General features: G+C 38.5%; 1 protein-coding gene across 2 annotated transcripts; it reads left to right on the top strand.

Moving 5' to 3' along the window:
• Positions 1-1,254: 1,254 nt before the first annotated feature.
• On the top strand, positions 1,255-27,179 carry LOC136781202 (doublesex- and mab-3-related transcription factor A2-like). 2 transcript variants are annotated; one of them, XM_066740002.1, is made up of 6 exons: positions 1,255-2,093; positions 9,358-9,727; positions 24,155-24,286; positions 24,495-24,769; positions 24,916-25,195; positions 25,269-27,179. In XM_066740002.1, the coding sequence occupies exons 1-6, from the start codon at positions 1,830-1,832 to the stop codon at positions 25,592-25,594; spliced, it is 1,647 nt and encodes a 548-aa protein (XP_066596099.1). In that variant the 5' UTR covers positions 1,255-1,829; the 3' UTR covers positions 25,595-27,179. The 2 variants fall into 2 exon arrangements, with proteins under 2 accessions (XP_066596099.1, XP_066596100.1); XM_066740003.1 differs by having other exon boundaries at positions 24,498-24,769.
• Positions 27,180-27,437: the final 258 nt, after the last annotated feature.

Below are 27,437 nucleotides of genomic sequence, written 5' to 3' on the forward strand. Positions count from 1 at the left end.
ATGATAAAATGGTAAAACGATATACTGATGAAAGATACCAATGCAGTTTGGAAACCTGTAATATTACAAATAATGTTAAAGAGTGGAAAAATAAAGGGTAAAACTGCGGTAATATAATAAGACGAAAAATAAAATATTAAAGCTTCATAAGGAAATTGAAAAAAGACCAATAATATAGAATGGAATATCGTAAAATATTACTGCGAGTAATGATAAAACAGTAAAAGCAAACTGTAAAACAATAGAGTAAGTATAAATATTAATAGCGTTGATCAAGATAGGAGTGTATTGTAGGTAGTAAATGAAATAAAGGAGTGAGGGCTGCACATGGACACATGGAAATTGAGGGGTAAAGTTGAAATGCAGAGTGAGCATATATGGTGGCGCAGCACTATTATGAAAAGTTGGCTTGCGAATATAGCAATGTCGATGGAGAACACATGGAAAGCTTCCACCGACATAGAGGAAGAGAGAGATGGGAATAGCGAGAGTCGATTATACACATGTACGATGCAACATAGATTCGATAGAAGAAGGACCAACACATGGAAAGTTGGGATACACGAACGATTGTAAAGGTATAGGAATAGGTATAGTCGGTAGTAGAATGATAGCTCGTAGGCAGGTGGGTAGGCGGTGTGTCCCCTTTTCACCCGGCAGATATAAACTCTTAACATGTTGGTGAAACGAGATGGTGGACCAATGAGGAGTCGGATAGGCGGAGCAACGGCGAACGGAGGATCCTGCTTGGTGGGATCCCCTGGGTGGAACACTGTGGCACAGTGTTTTATTTCTTGGCTCGATGGAGGGGAAAGGGAGGGGGGGGGGGTGCGTTAGTTTCAGCCCCGCCCCATTCAATTCCGCGCTTCCACATGGGGGTAGGGGTGTAGGGTGGTTTCCACCCTCCTCCCCTTCTCACCTCGCACCTTCGAACGACGAGGGATGGTGAGTGAGATGGGTGGCGGGCGGTGTGTATAGTGGGGCGGCAAAGGGGGGGAGCTGCAGGGTGGCTCTTCGAATGTCGCCTCCGCACCACCACCAACGCCACCGCCTTTCTATCCTAACCTCTCCACCTTCCACAAGCTGCCTCAATCGACTGTTCCGGGATGCTGCAATTGTTGACATCCCCCCGGCAGAGTGAGACAGAATCGAGATATAGCAACAGGGGGTGGAGCCCCCGGAACATCACCATTTCCACGCTGGACGCCGATCCACTGCCATCCTCACCGGTTTCACCGGCCTCACCAACCTCATCGACCTCATCGGCCTCACTGACCTCAACGACCCCGCTTCTGAGACACTCGGAAAAACGCCACGAAGACCAGACAGCTCCAACTACCCACACCAAATATTACCACCAAGTCAGTCGGTCGTCATCGACTTCTCCTTACACGTTCCTCGATCATTTTATCGATGCATTTCTCGAAGCCAACTGATTCAAGATCTATATAGCCCAACGAGTTTGAAGAATTGAGAAGTTTCTGTGAATTTCTTCCAATCTCGTGCCGGAGTGAAGCTCTCGCTGCTTCCTTATTGGCTGGATCCAGTGGAAAGTGTTTGTTCTAGTAGTGATGAGTACCGGAGTGAATAACACTTTTTCGTGCTTTCCCGCCTAAATTGTTGCTGCTTTTAGAGATTTTTGGATTTAACGAGAATTTGGTGAGCAGGGTTCTCTCGTGGAATTTGATTTCAAGATTTTTGTGATTGAGCTAGAGTGCTTTCTCTCTCTCTCTCTCTCTCTCTCTCTCTGATGTTTGCTATGAATCGTCGCAGCTGAAAGAAGGATTTTTGGTCAAGAGCGTTGCTTCTTTGTGCAAGTCATTAAAAGCATGTCTTTGCCACGCGGAGTCGGTTTGGGTGTAGATGTTGGACAGTTGATGCAGCAACAACAGCAGCAACAGCAGCATCACGTGCTGCCGGCATTCTTCCTGAGAAGTGCCGAGAGATTTCAAAGAACACCCAAGTGCGCGAGATGTAGAAACCATGGAACAGTTTCCGCTCTCAAAGGACACAAACGTTTCTGTCGATGGAGGGATTGCGTCTGTGCCAAATGTACACTTATCGCTGAGAGACAACGGGTCATGGCTGCCCAGGTGAGACAAATGTCATTTAACAATTAATCTCTTTCCCCTTACCTTACATGATCCTGCCTCATTTAATTAAATAATTGGATGGATGAATATTAGATCAACAATATTAACACTAAAGGTATCGATTAATTTTTTACACGCTTGTGTTAATATTTAAAATGGGTAATTTGATCATTATGTAATAGATTTATCATTGAATTGTTTTTGTAATTAGAATATTAATTTTATTTCTTTTATTTATCTCAAATTATCATACTTATATAGTACTCGAGGGATGCAAAGTCTTTTGTTCAACAAGCTGTCGTATATATCTAACAAGGTTAAAATGTTTAAATGCAAACAGAGAAATGGAAAAATATTTATCTTTATTCTCTTCAATTTGTGTTACTTTATAATTTTAATTTTTCGACTGTATATTGCAATGGAGTGGTATAGATGTTACTTAATGAATTTCAGGTATAACGATGGATGTGGGGAGAAAATATTACTTCCATCTTTCATCTTAATAATAAGTTTATTCTGTACATTTTTTTTTGTTTTGCAAGGACATGTTTATGTATAGGAGGCTCGTCCGTGTTTGACAGTGAAATCCTGGCGAGTATTGGGATTTAATCTGCAATTCCGCAAGTTGTACAAGTTGAAAAATTTCAAGGGAATTTAATTTAAGTTTGCCACCATCGTCGGTTCGTGGCAGCGTGAAACGCGGCATAATCAAAACCAATTCTCTTACTTATCTCTCACAGCGGCAAATGGAAGAAGCAGCAGCCAACGTCCTTTGCAACTGGCGTTTTTTAAATTGAATCAAAGATCCCAGTGGCAAATAATAATTCGGAACTACGGAGAGCGAAAGAAAGCCATAATGCTCAGACATTGCTTAAATCACAATTGAGAATTCAATGTATATTTCTGGAATTATTTCTTTTTATGCTTAAAGAACGAAGAGAAAACTTTTAACTATTAATTAGGAAAGAAAGAAAGAAAGAAATATAAGGAAGAAAGGATATTGTATAAAATAATGTTTTATAGAGAAATTATCAGAAATGATAATATAGCAAAAATGGTGAACAAATAATTTAATGCAAATGTATTATAATAATAAAAAGTTGATCTTACTATTGTTTTCCCAAGGCACTTTGGCAAGTATTTCGTCTCTTTTACAGTAACGAGAGAAAAGGTTATGTGAGGAAATGAAATATAGTGTGAGAAAAAATTGGCAAAGAAGGAAATGAATGGAAAAGATGATTCTTTAAAGGGAGAAAACGTAGGGAAAAAAATCATTGAGCTGTGCGTACTACGTGGATGAGTTTTATCGTTTGGATCACAAACATATCAAACTTCGTATCAAGCATGCAGCCCTTAAATTAGGGCTGGGTAGCCTATTGTATTCGATGATTTGATCAGTGGGCAAATTTTATGAAGGATTATCTTAATCCGAATAGGGTCCGTCGTACCTGAGTTAAAACTGTTCATACGAGCGAACAATAAATTCGGTAAATTGAGATATTCGTCTGAAGAGGCCCTCTTCCTTCATCTAAATCCAACCTCTCCACATAAACTGATACGTATATAAACAAGTAAAAAGAAAAACTTAGTATTATTTAATTAAATTCTAGAATGCTGCATTGCATCATTACTATTAACGTTTCACTGAATTTTATAATAATACTATAATTATTTAATTAATAGTACAAATAGGGGGGGGGGGGTGAAGAAGTAACATATATTTATATGTAGTTGATTAAATCAGTAAAAAATTAATACCAATATACTATACAATATTATTTTCTGTACAGACAGGCAGACAGATGAGCATAAAAATTCATTATTTTGGAGAAGAGAATATCTCAAGTGGTAAAAATGGTAATATTGTATAAAGGAACATTGACCAATGTTTTCAATCATATGCTTTGTCTTTTTCCCTTCTGGCCTTCTCTACCGAGAGGAATCGTCAAGCGGTAGAATAAAAAGATGCACGTGTTTATTTAAGAATTTCGACTTTGACCAGAGTAAAAGTATCCGTTTAAACTAAGAAGGTACCGTCAACACTAAAATGTAAAACTCGTCTCGCCGCTATTTTTCTTTTCTAAATTTTATTTGACCAACCATCAGAAACATCACCAGCAGCTCCGCTGTTAATACTTTTACGCCTGACGCAATGTTTACCGTACATTTGGTACCTAATTATGTTTGGTTCCCTGTTAATTCGAACTCACTTTTTACACAATGTTGCTTATGCATTCACGCTTACACTGCCAAACTCTGCAAATTTTATCCTAAAATAAATTTACTTCTGATTCTGGTTTGAGTTAATTATTTTTTTAACATTTCCATGAGAATTTGTATATTTTGAATTGCCTTTGGTTGGTAAAAGTTTTAAGCTGGAGGCTTGAAGTAAAGAAACCGTTTAGTCTAGCCTCACCCCCAACCACCACAGTTATAGGGACCCTTCATTTTACGCCCTACTAAATACTCAGTGCCTTTATGCTTATGAACTTTACAGCGCTATATATTATAATTAGTCGCACACGCATCAAAAACAATTTAATTTTAATCAACAAACGTTAAGGATCGGTCAATATACCAGCTTTTGAATTTATCTCTTCAAATTTTCGGGAAACTCTTCTCTATTTCCTTATTTTTTATTTATCTAATTTTTATTCTCTCTTTTCTTCTACCGTCATATCTTCTTCGCTGTTGCCTTAAACTTTCAATTTATCATTTTTTTAGCACATCACCGTTTTTAACATTTTTAATATAATGCTCTTGCTCTTAATAAAACATTTCATTTTATTTTTGTTGGCCCAAACATCTATTGAATTTTTGACGGCTGAATAGTTTTGTTCGAATGATTTTCAGTAGACCAGATGAGTTTTTATAGCTTTTTCCCTTTCGCGCTTCGACCAAGGGCCATGAGCGAATGTTGGAAAGTACTCTTCACTCTGACTTTTCACGTTTCCCACAAAAATTTCATTTTATTTTCATGTACCAACGTTGGTCACACCCGCTGGCACAGTTTATAAAACTCTTTCCTCTCGATCGTTTAAATATTCAATCAATTTTCGTTCATTTCTTTTCATAATTTCTTGTTATAATTCATCAATTATTAATTTATCCCTTTTCCAATCGTTTCATATAAATTATCAATGAAAGAATTACGCAGAGAATAAGATTTCAATTGTTTGAAAAGTTTTTTATTTTTCACGTAGTAAAGCTGCCGTGTTGGATGCTAAAGAACTAGAATGCATTGAGGCTTTTATATGCGCTGGAAATGAATAGACCTGCCATTTTAAAGAATATATCTGTTCCATTAGAATTATGCGCCGCCTGTATACCCATTTGAATTACTTGGAACCAGCAACTGAAGCTGCGAATATTCTATTCAACAACTCATTTTATGAAGTATACGATCTTTGTAATAAAGAAGTAATCAATTTCACAATATGAACGTCATTTTTCTTCTACATTTTTATTTTCACCCCGCGTTTTAGTACATATCTCTCCCTCTCTCTCTCTCTCTCTCTCTCTCTCTCTCTCTCTCTCTCTCTCTCTCTCTCTCATTTTCATAAATTTAAACTCTTTAATCACTTTTTTAAAGTCCCGTAAATGCTTATAAGTTTGTTTAAAATTATAGTTTACATAAACTATACGAACCATGCGTATAGAAACTTTTGTATACAACCAGTTTTCTATAATTGATTAATGCAAATAGAACGAAACTTTTTACTGGCTTTCGACAAATGGCGAAATGAGAGAATTAATAACGTATTTCGACCAACTCTTTGGCTTTGATGTGAGAAACTTTAGAATGGAGCACTTTCAATACTGTTGATGCGGTGAACATTTAAGGAATTAAACTCTCGATAAAATCGGTTTCGTAAAAAAAGAAAAAAAAATCAGAGGAAACAAAGTGGGTCCGAATGGTCGTCTGAAATGTTTTGGAATAAAAATATAATTTAAACTACCAATTTACCCTTTAAAAATTATTCAATTAGTTTTAATAAGCCGACAATAAACTGTGATAGACTAGTCCTTTTTATAAAGTTTTGACTATAACTGACTTAATAAAAGTAAATATAAATTTTTATACCATTTAATATTCTCAAACGTCTGTAGATGAGAATATACAATGATGGAACAAATTATTCGTGTTTAGAATTTGAAAGGTTATAGAGACCGCAAAAACCATTTGGCTGCTTCTCTAAAATACCGAGCTGACTGAAGAGTTGGACAAATATATCTAAGCCTATGTCCTCAAAAAAGATACTCGATCTTCCGACGGCTTTATTTTCATTTCTAACCTAAAATATGGCTACGTTGGCTTTTCAGTTTGTGTCTTGTTTCTTTATTTGCTTCTCGTTCTTATTTATTGGGGATATAAATGGGTTTAACAAAGATGAGCGCGATCGGTGAATTTTTTATAAAATGTATATATAAAATAAAAAGGAATTTGGTGAAATGTTATTTTCTCTATAGGGGTTAACAGATAGATATAATTCAAAGTAATCTGATGGTAGTATCGAATAGCAGAAATTGATACGAAACTTAACCTTTGCTTCTTGAATTTCTTCTCACTCGAGCAACTCACAGACCAGGAGATCCAATAAACCTAAAACTAATCAGATTGATCATATTGCTGGGTTGAGGTTATATTGACAGAAATATAACAAACTATCAAACAAACAATGAATAAGAAATTCTGGATTGTTTCGAGATAAAAAAAAGCAACTCATTCAGCAGAACTGTTGGAAATTCAAATCTTTAACCAATATAAGAGCAATTTTATAATCATATATCACTAGGTGAGATGTGATAGAGGAAACTCTACCGACGGCTGCGTGGGAAAAATGTTTGAGTTTCGAACGATGTTTATGAAATAGATCGAGCTTTAAAATAGTAATTCTGATTTTTTGCTCATTGGGCAATTTAACCAGAAGTAATTTATATTTATAAAATTAAATAATTTTTAAAATTTATATTGAGAAATTTATAATAAAGAAACAGGCTCTTCTTCAACATAACCTCACGAAATGATCTAGACTAGGAGTATGATGAATATATACATACGATCCCAAGATGAATAGGTTATGATGATGTATTTAATGTGATAAGAATTTCATATTCATGAAGCTGTTAGCTGTATGAAGATTGTAACGGATCAGCCATAACTTCGCTCAGCTTTTTTGCCAAGGGGCTGTTTATCCCCATCGAAATGACACGCCCCTAGTGGTTAAACTGGTTTTTGCACCTCTACAGTAACATCTTTGGCGGAAAAAAGAAACAAAGAAATACAGGAGCCATGTTGAATCACTGGGTAAAGAAAAGACTTTCCCCTTTTTTTGCGCGATGTGGAAAATTCACCAGAATATTGGCAGGATAAGAAACGTATCTACATCAGATATTTTCCTAAGATCTGTATAATATTTAGGCAAGTAAACAATATATATGCCGTCGGGAAAATATCAAGTGGTTTAATAAGTACATAATTGTGATGCAAACACATCTCACTACTGCGAAGGATAAGTTTGCTGTACAAGAGAAGTGTTTCAACGTTATTTGGAACTTGCAGTGTTTAAATTTATACTTAATGTGTTCCTTATAATACAGAAGAACTTTTGCAATAATTGAAAGAAAAGAAGACAAGCTAATTCTTAAAAAATAAGGTATTGAGATTTGTTGCATTTTTATGAATATTTAATAAGATAGAAGAGGAAATTTGATTTTCCAATGGAACAAGATGGCGACCGAAGGATTCTGATTGAAGTTGGATTAATAACATTCCGAATGACAGGTTGGTAGAATAGTGAATAGAATGCGATGGTCGTAACCGATGAGTTGAGCCGTCAGCTCTCAGCTCAGTTCTCCTAATAACATTCCAGACACTGCAGTACTGCACCAATATGGAGACCGACTGCCTGACCTAAATAAGATGCCATTACGAAGAAGGTTGATCGAAATTGTGTAACTTCAATTAAACGTCGTGCGCAGCCATCCTTGCTATGCAACCCACGTGCTCGACAATAAAAACTTGTTAAAAATCAAACGAATAATATTAAAGAAGAAAATATTGGGCTTTTTTTATCGATTAATCCTTGCACTTAACAAGTATTAGCATTTTTCCATTATAACATTATCCGTAGAAACTTTACTTAAAATTAAATAGGATGGAAATATGAAAAACAAAATCTTCATGATTTAATTTTGGATAGAAAAGAGCAATGAAATTGATATCATTTACAGTTAAAATTTTATATAGAGGTTATGTTGAAATGATCAGGTTTACATTTTTGTCGGTTTAGAAAGAAAGTGAAGGTAAATGTAGGAGATATCGTTGTATCTTCCATCATAGGTATTTGTGATACGAGACTGTTATAGGCGATTGTTGGCAAAAGTTGTTTTCCTTAAGCACATGAGTTACGTGAATGGCTGAGGAGGGTCTCGTCTCGGGGAGTCTTAAGGCTGCCTAATCGAGCGTTCTGTGCCACGCTTTCGAGTTTTTCGCCCGAGTAAACAGGATAATACTCTGTTTTGATAGCTGGCCACAATTTTTCACGCAAAACACAAAACGTTTGGTGAGCTTCTAACCTTTTAATCCGATTTTGTTCAGTCGAATTCACTTGAATTTAATGTGCTATTGAATCTCCGATAAAAGCCAATTATATCGATATAACGATTGGAGGGGAAAAAATGTGGAATTTCAAAAAGTTTATTTAACGTTAAAAGAGATTTCTTGTCACTAGTCAGATGGAAAGAGTTGCATAAAGTGACGTTCGATTGAACAAAACGGAAGTGTTTAAAGTAACAAGTGCGAAGAGCAAGGCTTTTATTACAAGTAATACTCGTCAGGTATTATCGAAGGCATTACTTTTGTATGGGTGGGGGGACTCTTGGTGGCTTTCTTCGCTTAAACTCTCGAGAACTACTTGGCTTCCCTTTGCTTCCTCGATCACTGGCCCACTGGCTAAAGATGCTATTGTCTCACATCAGCCACGAGTTTATACTTATAATATTATAGTGTACTCGTAAAAGAGTAAGAGAGCCACTCGAGATCCCTCAGTGATATACACGTTATAAAGAAATACTAATTGCCATTTTTGCGATTGTTCGCTTAATAATTTGAATAATAATAGAATTGTTTTGAAAAAGCAATACTTAATATTGTTTGGCTTTTAAGTGAGAGAGAGAGAGAGAGAGAGAGAGAGAGGGAGTAGTAGTAGTAGTAGTAGTAGTCAGTAGAGTGTTACTGAGGATGTTTTGGAACGAATTGCAGGTTGCTCTAAGGAGGCAACAGGCGCAAGAAGAGAGCGAGGCTCGCGAATTGGGTTTGCAGCTGCAATATAATAATGGCAGTTGCCCGAATAATACTGGGGTGATTGGAAGCGCGCAAGGTTCGGGAAGTCCCGCGAGTAGTCCACCGCCCCCACATCCGGTCCACGCGACGCCACCGACGGCGTCTCTGGCGATCCCGACCGCAGCTGCGGCAGCAGCTGCAGCAGCCGCCGCCGCCGCAGCTCACATCCAAACGCAACTGCAGCAGCAGCAACCGGACTGCAGTATGCTCCAGCGCAAAAGGTCCTTCCAGGACGATTACAGGCAGCCCAAAATCGAGAGACTCGAACCTGCCATTGCTGACATCACTGGTAAGACCAAAAAGCTCATGTTTTAATTTAATCTAGCGTTAGGAAACCTACCTAAATCATCGAATAAATAAAGCCTGTGTCTATATCAACCTGTAGATCTACGATTCGCAAACAATTCATTTATTCTGTATCAAAAGGCAGAGAAATATTTTTGAAGATTCACAACTTATTTCTTCATGTTTATCCCATTTTTACGCTCAATGACTCCATTTACATGCACGATCATTGTCATATTATATAGCTGTGGTGGTTACCAGGTCGATATATCAATTATGTTAGAAGAAATTTAATGTGGCAACATATCGATATAGTTTTTTATTATTTCAAGAATAAGAGAAGCTTTATTAGAAGTGTTTAATTTCGGACAGAACAAAGTTATCTGTGCTCTGCCTCATGTCAGGTAGTAAAAGTAAAGCTAAATTACGTACCTAGTCTCTTTAGAGATTTTGCTATGTTATTACATAGATAATATTTTAAGAAATTTCAGCGGTCAAAAATATTATGCTTGGATAACAATAAATAAATAGATTAGTTATTTTCATTACGCGATAGGATTTATATCGAAGGATCTTATTATTTAAGAGTATAATGAAACAACGCGTAATTGTTGAATTTCTTTAATGTGCAATGGCTTGAACGAATGCAGCAAAAAATCTGAGGTTTTTAAGCAGAAAGTGAGCAAGGCAGGTGGAATTAAAATGTAGCAAGTGTGACGATTATAATTATAGGGACTCTGGTGGTAACTGGCAGGCTGGTTCTATATGTGTGTGTGTGTGTGTGTGTGTGTGTGTGTGTGTGTGTGCAAGTAGGAATGGGGGAAAAGAAAAGGGTTGAAGAATGTCGTATTTAAGAAGAGGAGGGTTTCCACTGAATTAACAGCCGCCGCTAATGAGTGGGACTTGTGCTTCAAGTAATGTAATAAAGAAGCACTAATTTCTTCATTATTTGCCTCTAATATTATATAAAACTGCCCACTTGCTTTCCTCGAACCAGCAAGTAGCCTAATAAAAGAATTTGCATTGTTTCTTACTCGATTCCACTCCGAAACATATAAATTAGCTTTAAGCATTAAATTTATCTCTCAATCTGTGCAACGTAATTATAAATTCTGAAAGACATTCAAACGAATTATGAACCTTTTTTTTATTTTATCCAGAAGAAATATATTTTCCTGCTTTGTACGACCATAATAAATCGTCGGAATATTTTTCTCAAGACTCTGATCATAAAAGGAATATTATTTTAAGAAGTAAATTGGTAGTAATTCTGATTGATTATATTTGAGGTGGCGTCCGTGCAGTTAGAAATTCATTTTAAAATTATTTACTTTGAAATAACTGTATTCGTGTATTTGCCGAATTAGATCGCAGGATAAAGGGGACAGGAGCGATTTCGCACAATTTCAATGTGAAGGACTATGAAGGAAGGATTTTTCCCGGGTTTCTTTCTCTCCCGTCGCAGTGAAATACACGAATCGCAGTAATCGCACACGTAAAAACGGGACCACTTGGCTTTGTCTCCAATCACACGTATAAAAAACACACGGGGCGGAATCCCATCGATCGACGCTTCGAGCCTGCTTATTTTCAATGCCCTTTCACCCCAATCCACCCCCTCCCCCCACTTGTGTTACCCTCTAACGAACCCCCCATCACAGCCGTCACGCCTAATTCGGATAAACGTCTCGTTGCAGCCACCATTTAAAATTATGCAGTCTTATAAAAATATGAATCGTTAACAGATTCAAATACCCTCGGATATAGATCGTAAGAAAAATTCAATTGTGAAAAAATTGGCCAGAAAACATGGCTTAGTAAAATAAAAAATACCAACGAATTCTCATTTATCTACCAATCATTACAACAATTATAGTCTTATAATGTTCGAAAAATCAATTCCATGACGAATCGTAGAGAAATAGCAGAGATAGAAAAACGTATATAAGAATTGCCAATCGATAAGATAATTTGACGCTGAAGAGCGGATAGGTTTTCACTCCTCTTTAGAAGTTGGAGGTTAGGCCTAAGTGGAAAGTGTGCCCTTTCGATAATATATAAAGGTAAGGGGCTCTCCTTTATCGGTGCTCGCGATTCATCGCTCCCACTCAACGCTTGAATCAAATGCAACACGCACACACACCAGTCCGAACGGATCAAATGCATTCCTTTGAATTAGATTCATTAGGTCGAAGGGACATAGCCAGGATATTTCGTCTTTCCCCAGGATTTTCTTATATAGAGATTATTATCCCTTTTGTGGGCCTCTTCAATACATACAAGATAGATATATTGTGCGCACATGCGCCACCGCACTGAATACCCTTTATTCTCAAGGATCACTTTGGTATTCTGTCCAAAGACCATTATCAAGTAGTTTCTCAGAGCGGAGCCTTCTTCGAGTGTCCAAGAAACTTTGCACACAATCAGTTCACTTTTGCCAACCCCGCCAAATTATTTCAAACAGACTCCCCCCCTTCTTCGCTTTCTCTCTCAATATATATATATATATATGTGAAAGATAGCTTCTCTGTTACACCCTCTTGAGTAGCCCCTTCAAACTAAACCTCAACTGATTTTCAAATTGAATACATCGAAAATGAGGTAAGATTAGGTTTGTCCTCGGTTATTATTCCAGTGAAATCTACACGTAACGTTTTACCGACGTTTCTTTATATTTTGATAATTTCGCCAAATATTGCATTCTAAAAGCATTCTTTCACAAGGCTCATTGTAATCGTAATCAAATATATAGTTGATAGTTCCATCTAATATTGAATATCTTCGGAAAAATGTGGTGCTATTGACACCTTAGTTGTTAGCTAAAAACAACAACACGTCACAGTGTGCACAACAATGGCGCCAGTCATTGTCTAAATTCTTTTCTCTAATAAAAATTGCTGATGAAACAGTTTAAAATTAGTGTTCATGTGGGTAAATTGGTTTTCTTTTCAAAAAAATATTGAGTTTTTTTTCGATGGACTTGCTTCTTTTTGACCTCAAATTATAGTCATTAAACTTTGTTCCAGGACGACAAATATCCCTTTATAAAATTATTCGCAGAATATAAAATATAAATATTTATAATTTTCATTATTTTCTCAAAAACCACACCTTGTACTGCCGTTAATCACATTTAAATCGCTAGATTATTGATTCCCCTCAAAATAACTTGATGTTCTTGGAATTGTAGAAGAATTTCTCGAGGAAAATTTTTGAACACCTTCATATATGTTAAAAAAAAACCTAATGGCATTTAAAAAATATCGTGAGAAAATTAATGTAGTCGCGACTCTTTTGAATTCTTGATATGTGCAAAGTATTAAAAATACCAGTCAGCCGTTCGCTAAGTGCCGGGCGAGATAGGTCGAAGCTGCTACGCGTTTACAAACAATAACAAATGTTAGATATTGGTGTTCCTTTGTGACAGACAGCTCTCTTCAACCAAAGTCCTTGAATGGGACGGTTAAGTAAAACATTTTCAAACATATATATATATATATATTATATCGATACGGAAAGTTAAAATGACCAAATAAAGTATCCTAGCTATAGTTTTGCATTAATAAAGTGTGAGCGAGGAAGAAGCTGCGTCGTGGATTTAATTAGCGAAGAAGTAGAGGTGGATGTGCATCGGACACCCCAATTCAATTCTACGCGGTAGGACAAATAAGGAAGGGGTGAACGGGGGGGGGGGGGGAGGTGGCTTTTATATCGAGGCCTTTGAAAAGACGTTAATACAGATACATGAGATGTCTCTTTATCATCGAGGCAGAATGCTTACGTTGGAGAAATAAGGATAGAGTCGGAGACTGAGACAAAGAGAATAGCAAGAGAGAAAATATGTGAGAGAGAAAGTTGTAATGAAAGACAGGAGGGGGGGGGGGGGGAGTAGAGTGAAACGAAAAGGCAGACAGAGTTAAAGTGAGATAGATACTGGAATGAGATAGATATATAGCAAGAGTGGAAGAGAAACGAGAGAAGAGGGGGCTGGAGTCTTGAGTCGAGAAGTTTAGCAGTAATTGAATTTCTCGGGCCAGTGCCTTCGACCACGGGGGATGTTGGCACTCGATAGGTCGGAGGTCGGAAGGGTAACCAAGGCTATAGGTACTCTCTGCGGTAGGTATCTCCAGGGGGAAACTCGGCAATACCCTATTATACCAAGATCCGCCTCTTACATTCAACCAAAAAGAGTCCGGGCAAAGAGAGCGGCGAAGAAAACGCCTGCGAACTTATTGCAGCGCGGAGGGGACTGTCTTAAAAACATTTCGTCGGTCAACCTTTCCTTTTATCCCCCCTCCCCACTCTTTTCATACCACTCCTCGAGATGTACTCACATTCAAAGGGACGATCCTTATCTCTCCTTTCACCAACTTTGGTACACCAACCTTACCGACAATTACAGTTTTTCACTTCCATTCCAAGTTTTTAACTTGGTTTTTGAGGTTAAGTACGTCCCTAACCTATTTCCCGAGGACGAAAGTTAACTCGCGCAAACACAGGCCTAACGCTATTTCCCTCGCGATCTGGATATCGTTGTGTTCAGAGAGGGTCTCCAGTTCGAAGGTCGAGGAATCAAGGTAAGTTCGAAAACAAGTGATAAACGGTGCGCACTGTGTTAAAGAGGTTCCAGAAACGTGACGAACCCCGAGTCGGGAAGGACATCGGGCGGTCGCACACGCTGCGCCAGAGTGGTTGATAAATTAGATTTTAAACTCGATGGTTGGAACGCTGATACAACTGACGATTGGTCGGGAATAAGCCAAACGAGGTGTCCCACGCAACCCGTTCGCAGAATAAATACGAGATTACGGATAAGAGGAGGCACACGCGTGCGATTGTTCGTCGAATTGCATTGTATCATAAAGTGGCTTTGGAAAGGTTAAGGGGGCACAGAGACCGGGACCGACAAAAGTTGGCGTGTCAGAAATGTCAAACGCCTTAAAAGCGGAGTTGGGTATATATTAGTAGCCACTCGTAAGATCAGCAAATTGAATGCGAATTGGGCGACGATACGCTGGAAGGGTGGCCGGCTGCATTTGACAATATAACACGCGGGAGCTGTTTGGGGTTGCCGGCGCAAATAAACGATACAAAAGGAAGCAGCGGCCCAACTGATTGGATAATTTGCTGCTCTCCTACACACCAAAACTCCGCCACTCGAGACTCCTTCGTTCGTTCCGCGTCGAGCTCGAGCTCGTACAGCCGAGACCGATCTTCCAACGTCGGTCAATTTTTCCCCACCCTCCTTCATCGCGCAAACAATTACCGATAGAAGTCTACCTTACCGACCGAGCATCCTCGCCGAACAACCTCATCTCGACTTTGATCGAATTTATCGGTGCAACTGAATTAAAATGAAATTTCTACGCGCGGTTATTTCGTTTGGATAAACATTCTAAAAGCTGCGCAGTTTAAACAACTTCCACTTATGGAATTGTTGATATGCCGTGGTTGAGTTAGGCGGTTATTTGCGGTGAATAACTTGGGTCAGCCGGGAGAGGCTGGATTACTTGTTTAGATAGGTGCGCCTGCTTAGGTAAGGATTCGTAAAACACGTGCGCCGACAGTCCGACACGAGTACATCGGCAGCCGAGTGTTTGTACAAAAGTTTGCCGGTTTGCCTATCGGGAGACCACCGAGACCAGCATATTTTTAAGTAGATACTTTTCAATGTATTTCAACTACAGTCTCCGCTCGCTTAGCTACGAAGTGTACAGCGCAAACTCTCTTTCGAAATTTTTCCTGGCTTCGTTTCGCCTTCCCTCACCTTTTCTGCCTTGGCAGAATCTATGTGTATCCGGCGTAGCGTTTAAAAATAACTCGACTCGGCATTCAAAGCTTGAACATTCCAACAAAATTACATTTATTTCCATATTTTTCTCTTGTGCTATTTTTATAAAAATATTCTTCTGTTTTATTGTTATAGAATAGACGCTTATAACGAACATGTTGTAATGTGTAACGCAGAGGAAGTACGTTTATTGATAGAAGAGCGAAGAGTGGGAGTGAGAATAGGGGAGGGAGGGTAGGTATGGTAGAGCATCGTTAACTCATGATCGAGAAGGGACAAAGGGGACTAAGGAGTTCTCGAGTGGTTGGAGTAGGGAACACAGTGGGGAAGCCATAGTGTCAGTTTCCCCTATCGTCCCTAGATCTACCAAATTGACATGAAAATTTGTATCCACTAATTGATTAATCATGTAACTGGAAATGACAAATAATTCATTTTTACAATTTTTCAAAACGACTAAATATTCCTGGTAATTAATCAGTTGACACTTGCTGGAGCGTAATTAAAGGAACAATAATTTATACGAATTTTTAGGCCTGTAGCCTGTGTAGCAGTGTTTCTAAAGAAAATTGCATTGGCTTTTCGTAATAAAATAGAATGGATATGTCTGAGACAGCCATCCCATGGGTCTTTTGAACAGTTTTGGCGTGAAATTTGCTGGGTAAATATTTAATAAAAATGAGAAGAGTGAGCTGGGGTGAAATCTGTATCCCGGGGCGTCCATTCAGGTCGCATAATTTGACGCATCCTTCGAGGGATTAAACTCAGGCTAGGTTGTGCCGTGCCGGTTGTGGAACGAAGAAAGGGTGGCGTTGGTGCTGTTAGTGCCGTTGGTGCTGCTACGGGAGTTTTGGAGTTGGCATCTTAAAAATGGCGGCTGTGATCTAGAGGAGTGGCGTCTTCTTCCTGCTGGCTATGTTACTTTCATCTCACCTACCTCTCTATTTTTCCACTGTACATATCTACATCTTCTTCGTTTCTTCCCGTCTGATTACGCGACTTAAACTCCTCTTTCGTTTGGGTATACGAACCCTGCTCTGGTTATGTTACTTTCATCTCACCTACCTCTCTATTATTCCACTGTACATATCTACATCTTCTTCGTTTCTTCCCGTCTGATTACGCGACTTAAACTCCTCTTTCGTTTGGGTATACGAACCCTGCGGTTATGTTACTTTCATCTCACCTACCTCTCTATTATTCCACCGTACGTATCTACATCTTCTTCGTTTCTTCCCGTCTGATTACGCGAGTTAAACTCTTCTTTCGTTTGGATATACGAACCCTGCTCTGGTTACGTTACTTTCATCTCACCTACCTCTCTGTTATTCCATCGTACATGTCTATACACATGTTCTTAGTTTTTTCCCATCTGATAGTCTACGCAACTTAACCTCCTCTTCCGTTTGGGCGTATGACGACGTTGAAACGTTTCTTTCTCCTAAAAACAGGCAAAGGTAAGAGAATGTGGTACGTAATGTGGAAAAAGTCGTGAGAAGAAACGAAAAGACAATGAGGGAATGTAAATGTAGGAAGAAGGAAATGGAAGGCAAGAAATAGAATGTTGGAGAACTGGTGGAAAATCGCGAAAGAAGAGGATTATTGGAAGGGGTAGAGAGTCGAACGAAGGAAGCTGGATTTGCGGTGGAGGGGAATTGATCGAATTGTGCGCAAGCGTGAAAGGAGTTTGATGGAAAGAGGGGGACGGGGGTGGGATGGGGTAGGAGGTGACGAAGAGCAATCGGGCAAAACGTTTTTAATTATTCCGCGCCCAACCGTCTTTTGTTTTGGCGTTTACGCCTCGTAAACGTTTGCTAACGGCCGGGGGATACAAAAGGGCAAAGGTCGCCAAACCACCTCCTTTTCCATCTTATATCCCCAGCAAATATTCCACTGGTTCACCGAGCCCCTACGCAATCTTTTCTGCTCCTCGGTCCTCGGTATCTACGTGATTCCACCGGGTCTCCTATCCACTTAAGCCCGCGCTCGGGCGCTTTTTGGCTTCCGAATAAATAGATCGACCAACGAAAATAAAAACTTTACCTTTCGCTTCTTTCCACTCGTTCACAGGTCACCCTAACCTCTTTACCAGTTTTCTTTCACGATATCCGATATGGCTGGATCAAATTTTTCCCCTTTTCCTCTTCCCAGCTCCTCGGTACTCGACAGTATTCTTGCAAACGATTCCTCTGTAAAAGGCGATAATTATCTTTGACTCTTTGAAAGAGCGAGATATAACAAACTGTTTGATTCGTGTTCGTGTGATTTTTAGGTTATAAAGCTAGATAAGTTTGGTTTACGTGCAAGAATGGAAAAAATAACTTTTACACGATGAGTTTTTATCAGCCGCAGTTTAAACTTCGACACTACCGCGAGTCTTCGGTTAGTTTTTATGGAAAAAAGAGAAAAGCTTGGGAAGACCGAAACAAACACTGGCTATCATATTTCACGATAAGAAGCAGGCGAGAAAACGGCGCGGGCGTGTGGGGGGTAATTTTCTTTGTCGCCGGAGATATTTATAAGATATTTTCGAAAACTAAGCTCATTGAGAGCACAATGGAAGCCTTATTTAAGAATATAAATCAGAGATGGGCGGGTGAGTTTCGGTAGCTGTAAGTGAGTAGTGGTAAAGTTTTTTTCCAGACTCGAGAGCTGGAAACACAATATGCTAATATAAGATTGCATATAAAAGATAGCAGGGCCATTACTTTTTTCCCACCTCAACTTCAGCGAAGCCCTAAAAAAATTCCTCACCACGATCTTTCGTCGAGAGGGCGCAGCAGGAGAACTTTTTGTAGCCACATTCTTTTTAATTATCTTGTAAAACTTTCCCGTTCCCTTTGCACCATTTCTTCTATTCGCTAGAATTTAAAAAAAGAATTGTCACTGTTGATGGCGATATTGCACATACTTATGTAAATCGATAGAGAAAGAAATAAAGAAAGCATAATATTTACATTTAAGGATCCGTCACCATTGCGTTATAGGTTATGTCGAGTGAAATTTGCATAATTTACTTTTTTCCACATTTGTGTGGTTGCTATACGGGGATGTGTAGAGGTTTCTCCTTGTTCTTTTCCATCGGAGCTCGGCATCCAACATCCATGCTACTCCGGAAACCAATAGCCTTTTTCAAGCCTGCTGAGCGGGAAACTACTGAGCCACTGAGGCGAGGTGGTCGTATTGGTCGTAGGAGAGCAAGCGAAAGGTCTGTATGTGCACGCAAAACAAATACACTCATGAGCGTGCATGTGTAGAATACCAGTGCACTCGCTTCAGTCTCCAGACACAAAAGAAATGGCGACGATTTAATGACTGATTGATTTCCATGCTCCGTTATGCCCGATGTCTGAGTTAGTCTCTTCTGAAACTCCACCGTCTCCGCCTCCACTTCTGCCTGCCTGCTTTTCTTCCTCCCATCCCGCATCATTCCGTTTTTCCACCCCCTTTTGTCTTACTCGCTTGGCAAATTTCCTCTTCTCGCCCGTAGCTTTCTCTCTTTTGTCTACTGTTATTCACCCTATACCCCTCCCCCCCCCCCTCTCTTTCTCTTTCTCATTTATTTTCACTTCACTCCTTCCTTATCGCAAATCAATTTTAGTAATTATGTAAATAAACGGTTGAGTTATAACAACACTGAATCATCGTTAATAAAAATATCGCATTTATACTTGGCATTATTGCTCAACTGTCCACCAAAATTCATACAAACTATATTTTATTTTTTCCTTCGTTGTTTATCTTCGATGCTTGGCTCAAGGAAAACCTATTAATTTATTTTCCCAATTACAATGGATCTCCAAAGGCTGAAATTCTCCCATTGTCCCCTTAAAGGAGAAATTTGCAATTTCCAATCTCCAATTTCGAGCTCTCTTTCCTCTAAAACTTTGCAGCTTCCTTGTGCAGAGAGTTTTGCACAGGCTGGACTTTTCTTTGGATCCTACGAGGCACGAGTCTTGTTGGAAGAATGAGGGCGTATAAGGGGAGTTTGCGAGAGAGGAAGCGGTGACTTTGCTGCGTGGGAGTATGGGCTTTTGGCGGTTGCGTGTCAGCGAAACTGTTGCACTTTCGGAGACTTCTCCGACGGCACAGGAAAGATTCATCCCACTCCCAGTAATAGTCCTGTTGTCCCACTAGAATAGCTCGTCCATCGTTAAGCAGAATTTTCTATCGTTTCCATCGTTCCATCGTACGACTTAAACACGAAGGAATAAGCTGCACTCGACTTTCTTTCGTCGTTTTCGTCCAACATAACCTGAAAATTAAATAGAATCGTGAGAATAAAGTCAGTCAGTCGATTCGAACGGATGGTACATTAACGCTGAAAGCCCGTTGAAATTTGTATATTTCAATAGTTTCATCGAAAAACGGAACGCAGGACACAGATATATCGACCGCTGTTACAAAAATGCCCCTTGATCAGAGCCACAACTTTTATTCTTCGTTTCGAATACTCGAAAGTTCTCGCTTGAATTGCCGCTGTTTGTGAGAATTGGGGTGAAATTGGCTGGTTTTTGTCCCGCTATTTCAATGAAAACAACATATATTGGCAAATGCCTTTGTTGAGAGGGCGTTGATTTCAATATGGCGCGTGTAGCTTTCGCGCCAAAAGGGAGGCAAGAGTATCATAACCTCTTTTTCTTCACCGTTAGCTCTTTCTGTTGCTTTCTTTTTCCACTCTGGTCTTGAATTTCGAGAAGGGTCTATGCAGTATATTGTAATTTCCCTTCTACCCCGAGCACGAGTGGAATATAACTTTCCCCTTTGTCTGCAGTTTAGCGTAGGGTCAAATAGATTCGCCTAGCTGCTATTTGGTCGCAGCATATTGCGTGGCTAATCGCTCATTGATCAAATAAAAGACACTTCGGAGCAGCACGTAAATCAGCGGAAAATGCAAAATTCGAATATCATGGTAATTTATCGTGTCGCTTTAAATGTGAAATAATAACATCGGTGATTTTGACGTTACGTGTTTTTCGAGCTTGAAGAATTCTCATCTCCGAAACGCTGTTTATATTTTTGATAAAAATCATTTCATTTAACGAGTAAGTTAATTTGAAGTAAGGAATGTGCTAGTATAAGAAGTAACGAGATACATAAGAAGAGTATCCCGTGTAGAAGCGATGTAAAAGCAGCTAAGCTACTCCTTACAAAAAGAATCTAATTTATGGGTTTGTGTTGTGTCTTCCACACTTGCTCTGCAGGCTGCGTTCTATTACTCCTATTCTCTATTATGCACCGATGCTTTAGACCGGAAGCTCCTGATATCTATATGCCATTCTAAATTATTTGCCATTGTCCTCGCATGATTCCATTGTCTGTGTCTGTCGCCACCGTACGGAGATATGCGACGGCACTGGTTAGGGCGTACCTACAACGACACAGCTTGATGAATAATGCTACTCCCATATACGAACGAACGAACCCTTCCTACATTCACAGACCAGTCTTCACTGTCATGTTACTGCCAGTAGTGCCAGTCGATATTAAAAGTTTTTCTCCTATCAATCATCTCAATTTTTCTTTTTGAAAACTTTTGCCAATTCTATGTTTCCGTGCCATAACCTCAAAACCAGTTTCCAATCATCTTTATGAAAATAGCAAATTTTCCTTTCAAAGTGCTCGTCCCTCGGATGATATATATACGCAACTTTTATTTTAATCTCTCGCGAGAGATAAGTCGGGAAATTGAAAGCCGACGCCGACGATTAGAATACAATTGGTTCATTTTTATTGCTTCTTCTTTATCGTGGATTTGACGGGGTGACGGTGTAAATATTCGACAGGGGCTGGTGCCGCTGGTGGCCGAGGGTTAACTGTCGGCTCCCCAACGCCAAGTGTTAATCACGCACCCCTTTCCTCACAAATTTCAATAAAGATATCTAATCAAAAGTTCGTCCCTTACATCATTGGACCACGCGATACCGACACGCAAGTACATTGAATGAAAAATTGCCATTTTCCATCACCGGTGTGACGCTTTATAGAGAATTTTAATAATCATAAATAACTTTGAAATCCTTTCACGTCGGATATATGGAATGCAATATTCAGGATGAGACAGTGTTATACTCGGATTCTTTTGTGCCGCGAGAGCTAAAGTCTAAAATTAAACTAGAATTATATACTACATTGAGAAGACTCGACGATTAAAAGTACAGTAAACTAATGAAATCTCTTTTAAACTTTGATCGAATGAAGGACATAATATGGAACGAACAATTAAACGACAGTATTAAAATATTAACACCTTGTGGGACCCTAACCTATAAAGGTTCTGAAAAGCAGAACTACTGGAGTATTTATAATGGACGAATAGCGGTTAGTAGCCCATTGAATGATAAGAGAGCAGCACAGACACTGCACACTGGACCTGGCATATTCGTAGATTCCAGGTTTTCCGATAAATATCGAAGAAAACTATAAGGGAGCGGGGAGTGAGAAGGAGGAGCGAGAGGATTTGAGGAATGCGAAGGAGCCCTTGAAAGCATCGGGCACGTGACGATATTTACTGTGGCATACCACAACGTGACTTTATGAAGGTTATATAGCACATAGAGGGACGTTACCCTCGCTATGTACCCGGGCGCGGCACAAGAGGGTGATTTCGGTAAACGGGGATGGTAGTCGAGGACAACACTTTAATAACCGCTTCATAATACCCACAATACAACCAAGGACGGCAAGGATCACCGTCATACGCTTTGTTACTGTCCTACATATTCACGCTTTACGAACACTAGCTCAAAACATTCGTACATTCATCGTGAGATGGCGCGCTGGCTGGATACAACTTCCACAGATCCACGCGAGACGATACAATAAATCTCTCTCTCTCTCTCTCTCTCTCTCTCCATTCCTCCCTCTGTCTGTCTCTTTGTTTCTTTCTTTCGCAATATTGCATTCCATTCCCCTGACGTAGAATGTCAAGTCTTATTAAATTATCAGAAAGGAGAGCGAAAGGGGAAACTAACCTTACTTTTGTCAAAAGCGTCGAATTTGGAACCGACAGAATTTTTTAAGAATCACTCGTTGCTATCTATACACTACCTTGTCTCCTCTTGATTAATTTCATAAATGATTTAAGGTGGTTCCCACGAGAATGATTTAGTTTTAAAAGTTGCTTCATATTTTGTCCAAGGCTTAAACAAGACATCATAAATGTCATATTAAAATTTCAAATTATTTGACCGTTTAGTTTTTGAGATATTGTTGTTTAAAGTTTTATGAATCACCCACAGTAAGTATAACTATATATATATATATATCAATATTTTTATGTTTTCGCAGCTTTTTAGACAGTAATATTTAATAAACGGTTTTCAAAAATGACTTGAAATTTCATATTAATATTCCTTATAATATAAGAAATCTTTGAGTAAAAGATGTGCAAGATTGACCGACAAATAATAAAATTAACGCATTTTGAAAATACTAAATTCGAAGAAATAATCGTCGAAGGTAAAAAGCAGACAACATTGCAAGTGGATAACGCGCGTGCGCAAAGTTATTATGGTTTGCTGTTTACATTTAGTGTGATGAAAACGTTGAAATCTAAATAAAATATGAAAATAAGTAAATAGTGTAAACATAAATAAATTCATTTATTTACAACTAAAAAATATTCACGAAACAATTTATGCGTAATTTCTTTAAAGCATAAAAGGAACAAACATGCTAATAATGTAATTAAAACAATTAAATGACATTTTAATTGCGTTGATTTCTCAAAATGTTAAACTAAAATGTTGTAAAAAATGGCCGAAGCCATACGCTCGTGTTGTGTATAAATTGCGACGTAGCAAAATTTTATTTCGCACTCTATATATCTATCATCTAACTCCATTCTAAGAAACAACTGTCTCTTTTTTATACCAAGGGAACTACCTTAATTGTTGGTAGTAGCAAGTCCTCTAAATTTTTAGTTTCATTATCAAACGTAAAATTTAAAATACAGCTGATTTGTAGCACGCAACGTTAAGCTCTATAAGCTTGAGTAATGAATGGATGGAATTACACACGGGCACTACGAGTTAGGAGGGGAAGGGCTGGCCAAGCTTTAGGGTTGAGCGAGCGTCGCCGTCGTAAAGCGTAACAATTTGGACTTGAAGTGGCTGTTAGCAACATCTCGGTCAGCTCATCCTAGTCCGATATGCCGATCGCGTACTTATTATACAAGCAGCAGAATTGGTGTACACGTGCACGTCTATTCAAGCAGCGGTATAATAAGTGATCGAATCAACAACGTTGAGAGTGGAAGTCCGCCTCCACCGACCGCTCATTATAAACTTTAACCACACCCTTATTTGTACCGGATTCGAAGAATCGTTAAATGCGTCCAGTGCTCCAGACCATCTCTACCCTTAAAGGCCCCTTCTCACATTTCACAATTGCCGTTCGGTATTCCCCATTCAATTTATTTCCCATTGCTAGCCCACCTCCTCCCTTCCCACTCGCCTCTACCGCTCAACGAAATCTGCAGCAAACACTAATAAAAAGTAAAAACTCACGTAACTTCCTCGTATTCCCTTTCAGATCTCCCTTTTTTACTTTCAGGGCTTAAACTGCCAATGGTTCGAGTGTTTTTCAGAAGTACAACCTTTTAATGATGCAATTTTTTTTCGTTTATTGTTTCAGGTCTGAAAAGACCCAGATTGGTGCTTGATGATGCTGTAATGAAGAGGAACAGACTGCCCAAAAGTGAAGCTGGCACTGAGGATGATCACGATTCGGATTCTGGAGGAGAAATACGATCCGACAATACACAAGGTATCAGAGAGATTTAACATAAACGGAGATATACAGTAGTTTCGACGGCAAGAAGAGAAAATATCGTCATAACCTCAAAAACAAGTTTAAAAACGGTCATCTTAATTATGTAATCAACAAAAGCTAACTCGATTCCATTGATTTCCTTGTGTAAAAATGTATATTTATACGTTCATTTTCAAAAATATAATCCACCAATCTTTGCTAGTAGTTTCAGCTTCATCCGGCATACCGGAAGTGGAAGTAAAACAAAAAAGAGCATGCAGTTTAAACGACTCCGAGGATGGGAGTCCAGAACCAGGAAGTCCAAGTCCAAACCACACACCGTCAATAACTCCAACGTTAACGCCTCAGAGAGAAATCACCCCTGTACCTGAGAATCTCAGCTTGAAGAAGGACGGAAGTCCACATCAAATTGCTCAGGGGATTCAACCGGTGGATTTAGTCCAGCCTAGGCATAGTCCTGTTCCATCCACGTTAGCTGTAATTATTTATATATTTTAAAACTCAGAATATTTCAGCATTCTTCAGTAAACTTTATATAATTAAAGTAATGATTATTCCTTAATTAAGCTCTAACTGTATAATTAATTGACATATATATATATATATATATATATATTTTAAAGATGGCGGCTGCCGCGGCACACTTTCCCCCCTATGCCCCTTTGTATGCACCGGGAGCAAGCCCCTTGTATTGTCCACCAGTTCTTTACCAGCATCAGCATCATCATCACATATCCGAATCTCGAGAAATCCAGATGCAAATGCAAATGCAGATGCAAAGCATGCAACAAGCCTGTGGACTTCAGGTCCAACAGCATCAACGTTCTCCTGTCGATGTTCTACTTAGGGTTTTCCCTGGAAGGCGACGCTCCGACGTGGAGGCACTGCTACATCGTTGCAAAGGTATAGCATTCATAGAAATTACATAGAAATACTTCGGTTTCATTCAATAATAATTATTGATTATCTTACTTAGGTGATGTTCTGGCGGCCATGGAATTGTTAGTTTGCGACGACAACTTGCAACCAAAATCTGCATTTTCCCCTTTGGCAAATGCTTTGGTTACGGCTGCAGCGGCTTCTGCCTCGATGTCACCAAGTTATCCAGGCAGAGCCACCTACTGTACCACTCCGATACCATCAACTAGACATCGGTTCCTTGCAGCACCCTATGCGGGTACTGGTTACCTACCGACGGTAATAAAACCACCCAATCAAAATGCTCACCATAATGGAGCGGCAGACACTTACAGGGAGGGCAGCCCTGATAACGCTAGTGATAAAACTAGTTACTCGGAGTGACCGGAAAATCATCTAGCGTGGCCGTAAATCCATCGTAAATCGTTGTAAAATCTCATTACATTTTTAAGACGTATGACGATAACGAGAAACTACTTTCTTGTGATAAAACAGTCACCTATCAGGGTTACTTTTCATGAGAAGAAAAGGAAAAGCTGTAAATGATTCTTTACAAGAATTGTCAGTCTTAGGAAGCGTACTGAATGTGGAAATCGAATACGCATTTAGAATAAAATATTGCCAACAAACTTAGACATAAGAAATACTGTAAAATTACATGTGATCAAATTTATAGATAGTTATTGTTCATATATGCTATAGCTGCAGGGAGGCTTTTAGACTCGAACATCATTCCTTAAATAGCACAATGCTAAAAAAATATTCCTTTTCCTTTGCAATACTTAATCTTGATGCAATGTTTATCGGATTTTCTAGGAAATTATCTGATGAATATTCTGTATTTTAAATATACAATTTAATTTCTCCGTAATTCTCTTGTAATGCCAAATGAAACTTTGCTAAACTTCATCATATTTCATAAGATACATATCACATGATGTATATTCATCATTCATTTGGCTTAAAAATATTTCAACTTTAATATAACACGGGAATTAAAGGAGAGACCAATTCTTAGGTCGGCGTTGAACCGATATTCAATCAACGTCGTTGGATAATTCGAATAAATATTATCCAAAGAATGTTTAATTCCCTATAGAATATGTATAAAGTAATGTCACAAACACATCAGAGATAAATTCTAATCCATATATATTTTGCTCATTTACACCAGTACGAAGCAATGATAACAAGTGTTCAACGACAGCAGGAGGAATGCTGTCTGGTAACATTGAAAAACCTGTATGTGGTTTAAGAATAATGGAAAACGCGTCAACTATTGTTATAATAATATTACGTGAAAAATCAATAAGACGTACTATATGTTATAGAAAAAAAATTATATCGCCAAGTCCCCGGTGAGTTCTTATTAAAAGATTTATTATTATTATCATTAAATAGATGTAGTTATATATATATATATATATACATATTAGGCGAGGACGGTGAGACTTTAGTGAGTAAATTATTTTATTGTTCAATTATGCTTCATAGGTTCAAATATATTTATATCATTTCCATTCCAAATTTCAATAGGTTTATATTCGTTATCATCTTTAAAAATATATTATGTACGATTTCTCTGAGCGCTTTGATCCAGATGAGAAATTTAAAACTGAGTATTTGCAAAGCCATGTAAAATATTTCCTAAATATATAGTGTATTTAAATTACCTTACCGTGCATGTAATCTTTCTTTTTTTTTTATAAAAACAATCGACAAACATTAATACTTACTTTTTTAAAATTAATGTCAACTGCCATTTAAAAATAATAAACTAGTGAGTGATTGGGTTAGTTAGTTTAACGCTTATAGTTGGTTGGTTGGATGAGAATGTAGGTACATACGCTAATTGGTCGATATGTTCAATTGATAAAATTTGCGGGAAAAACGGAATGTCAGTTGGGCTAGTTAAGCTGAGTTAAGCTAGCATTTGCCGTTGTCGCTTTGCCTTGCCAGTTGCCGGTGCAGTCAACTATTAAAATGAAAGAGGTAATTACTGTAAAAGTGGTTCTAATTAATTCCTCTTTATTTGTATCAACATCGAAAAGGTAAGATTTATAATTTATTTTAATGTAACCCATAATATCCACAACAAATCATGACTCCAGTTTAATTATTACAATTACAACGGAGATAACACATTAGCTGTATTCGAATTTTAAGAAATCTTATATTTTACGCCAGTAACTAATATTAATTGACATCTTGAATGAACTGTATTTTA

This window comes from Prorops nasuta, unplaced genomic scaffold (genome assembly GCF_024137725.1).
Source record: "Prorops nasuta isolate Cenicafe-Biocafe unplaced genomic scaffold, Cenicafe_Pnas_1.2 PNAS00022, whole genome shotgun sequence".
Lineage (NCBI taxonomy): Eukaryota > Metazoa > Arthropoda > Insecta > Hymenoptera > Bethylidae > Prorops > Prorops nasuta.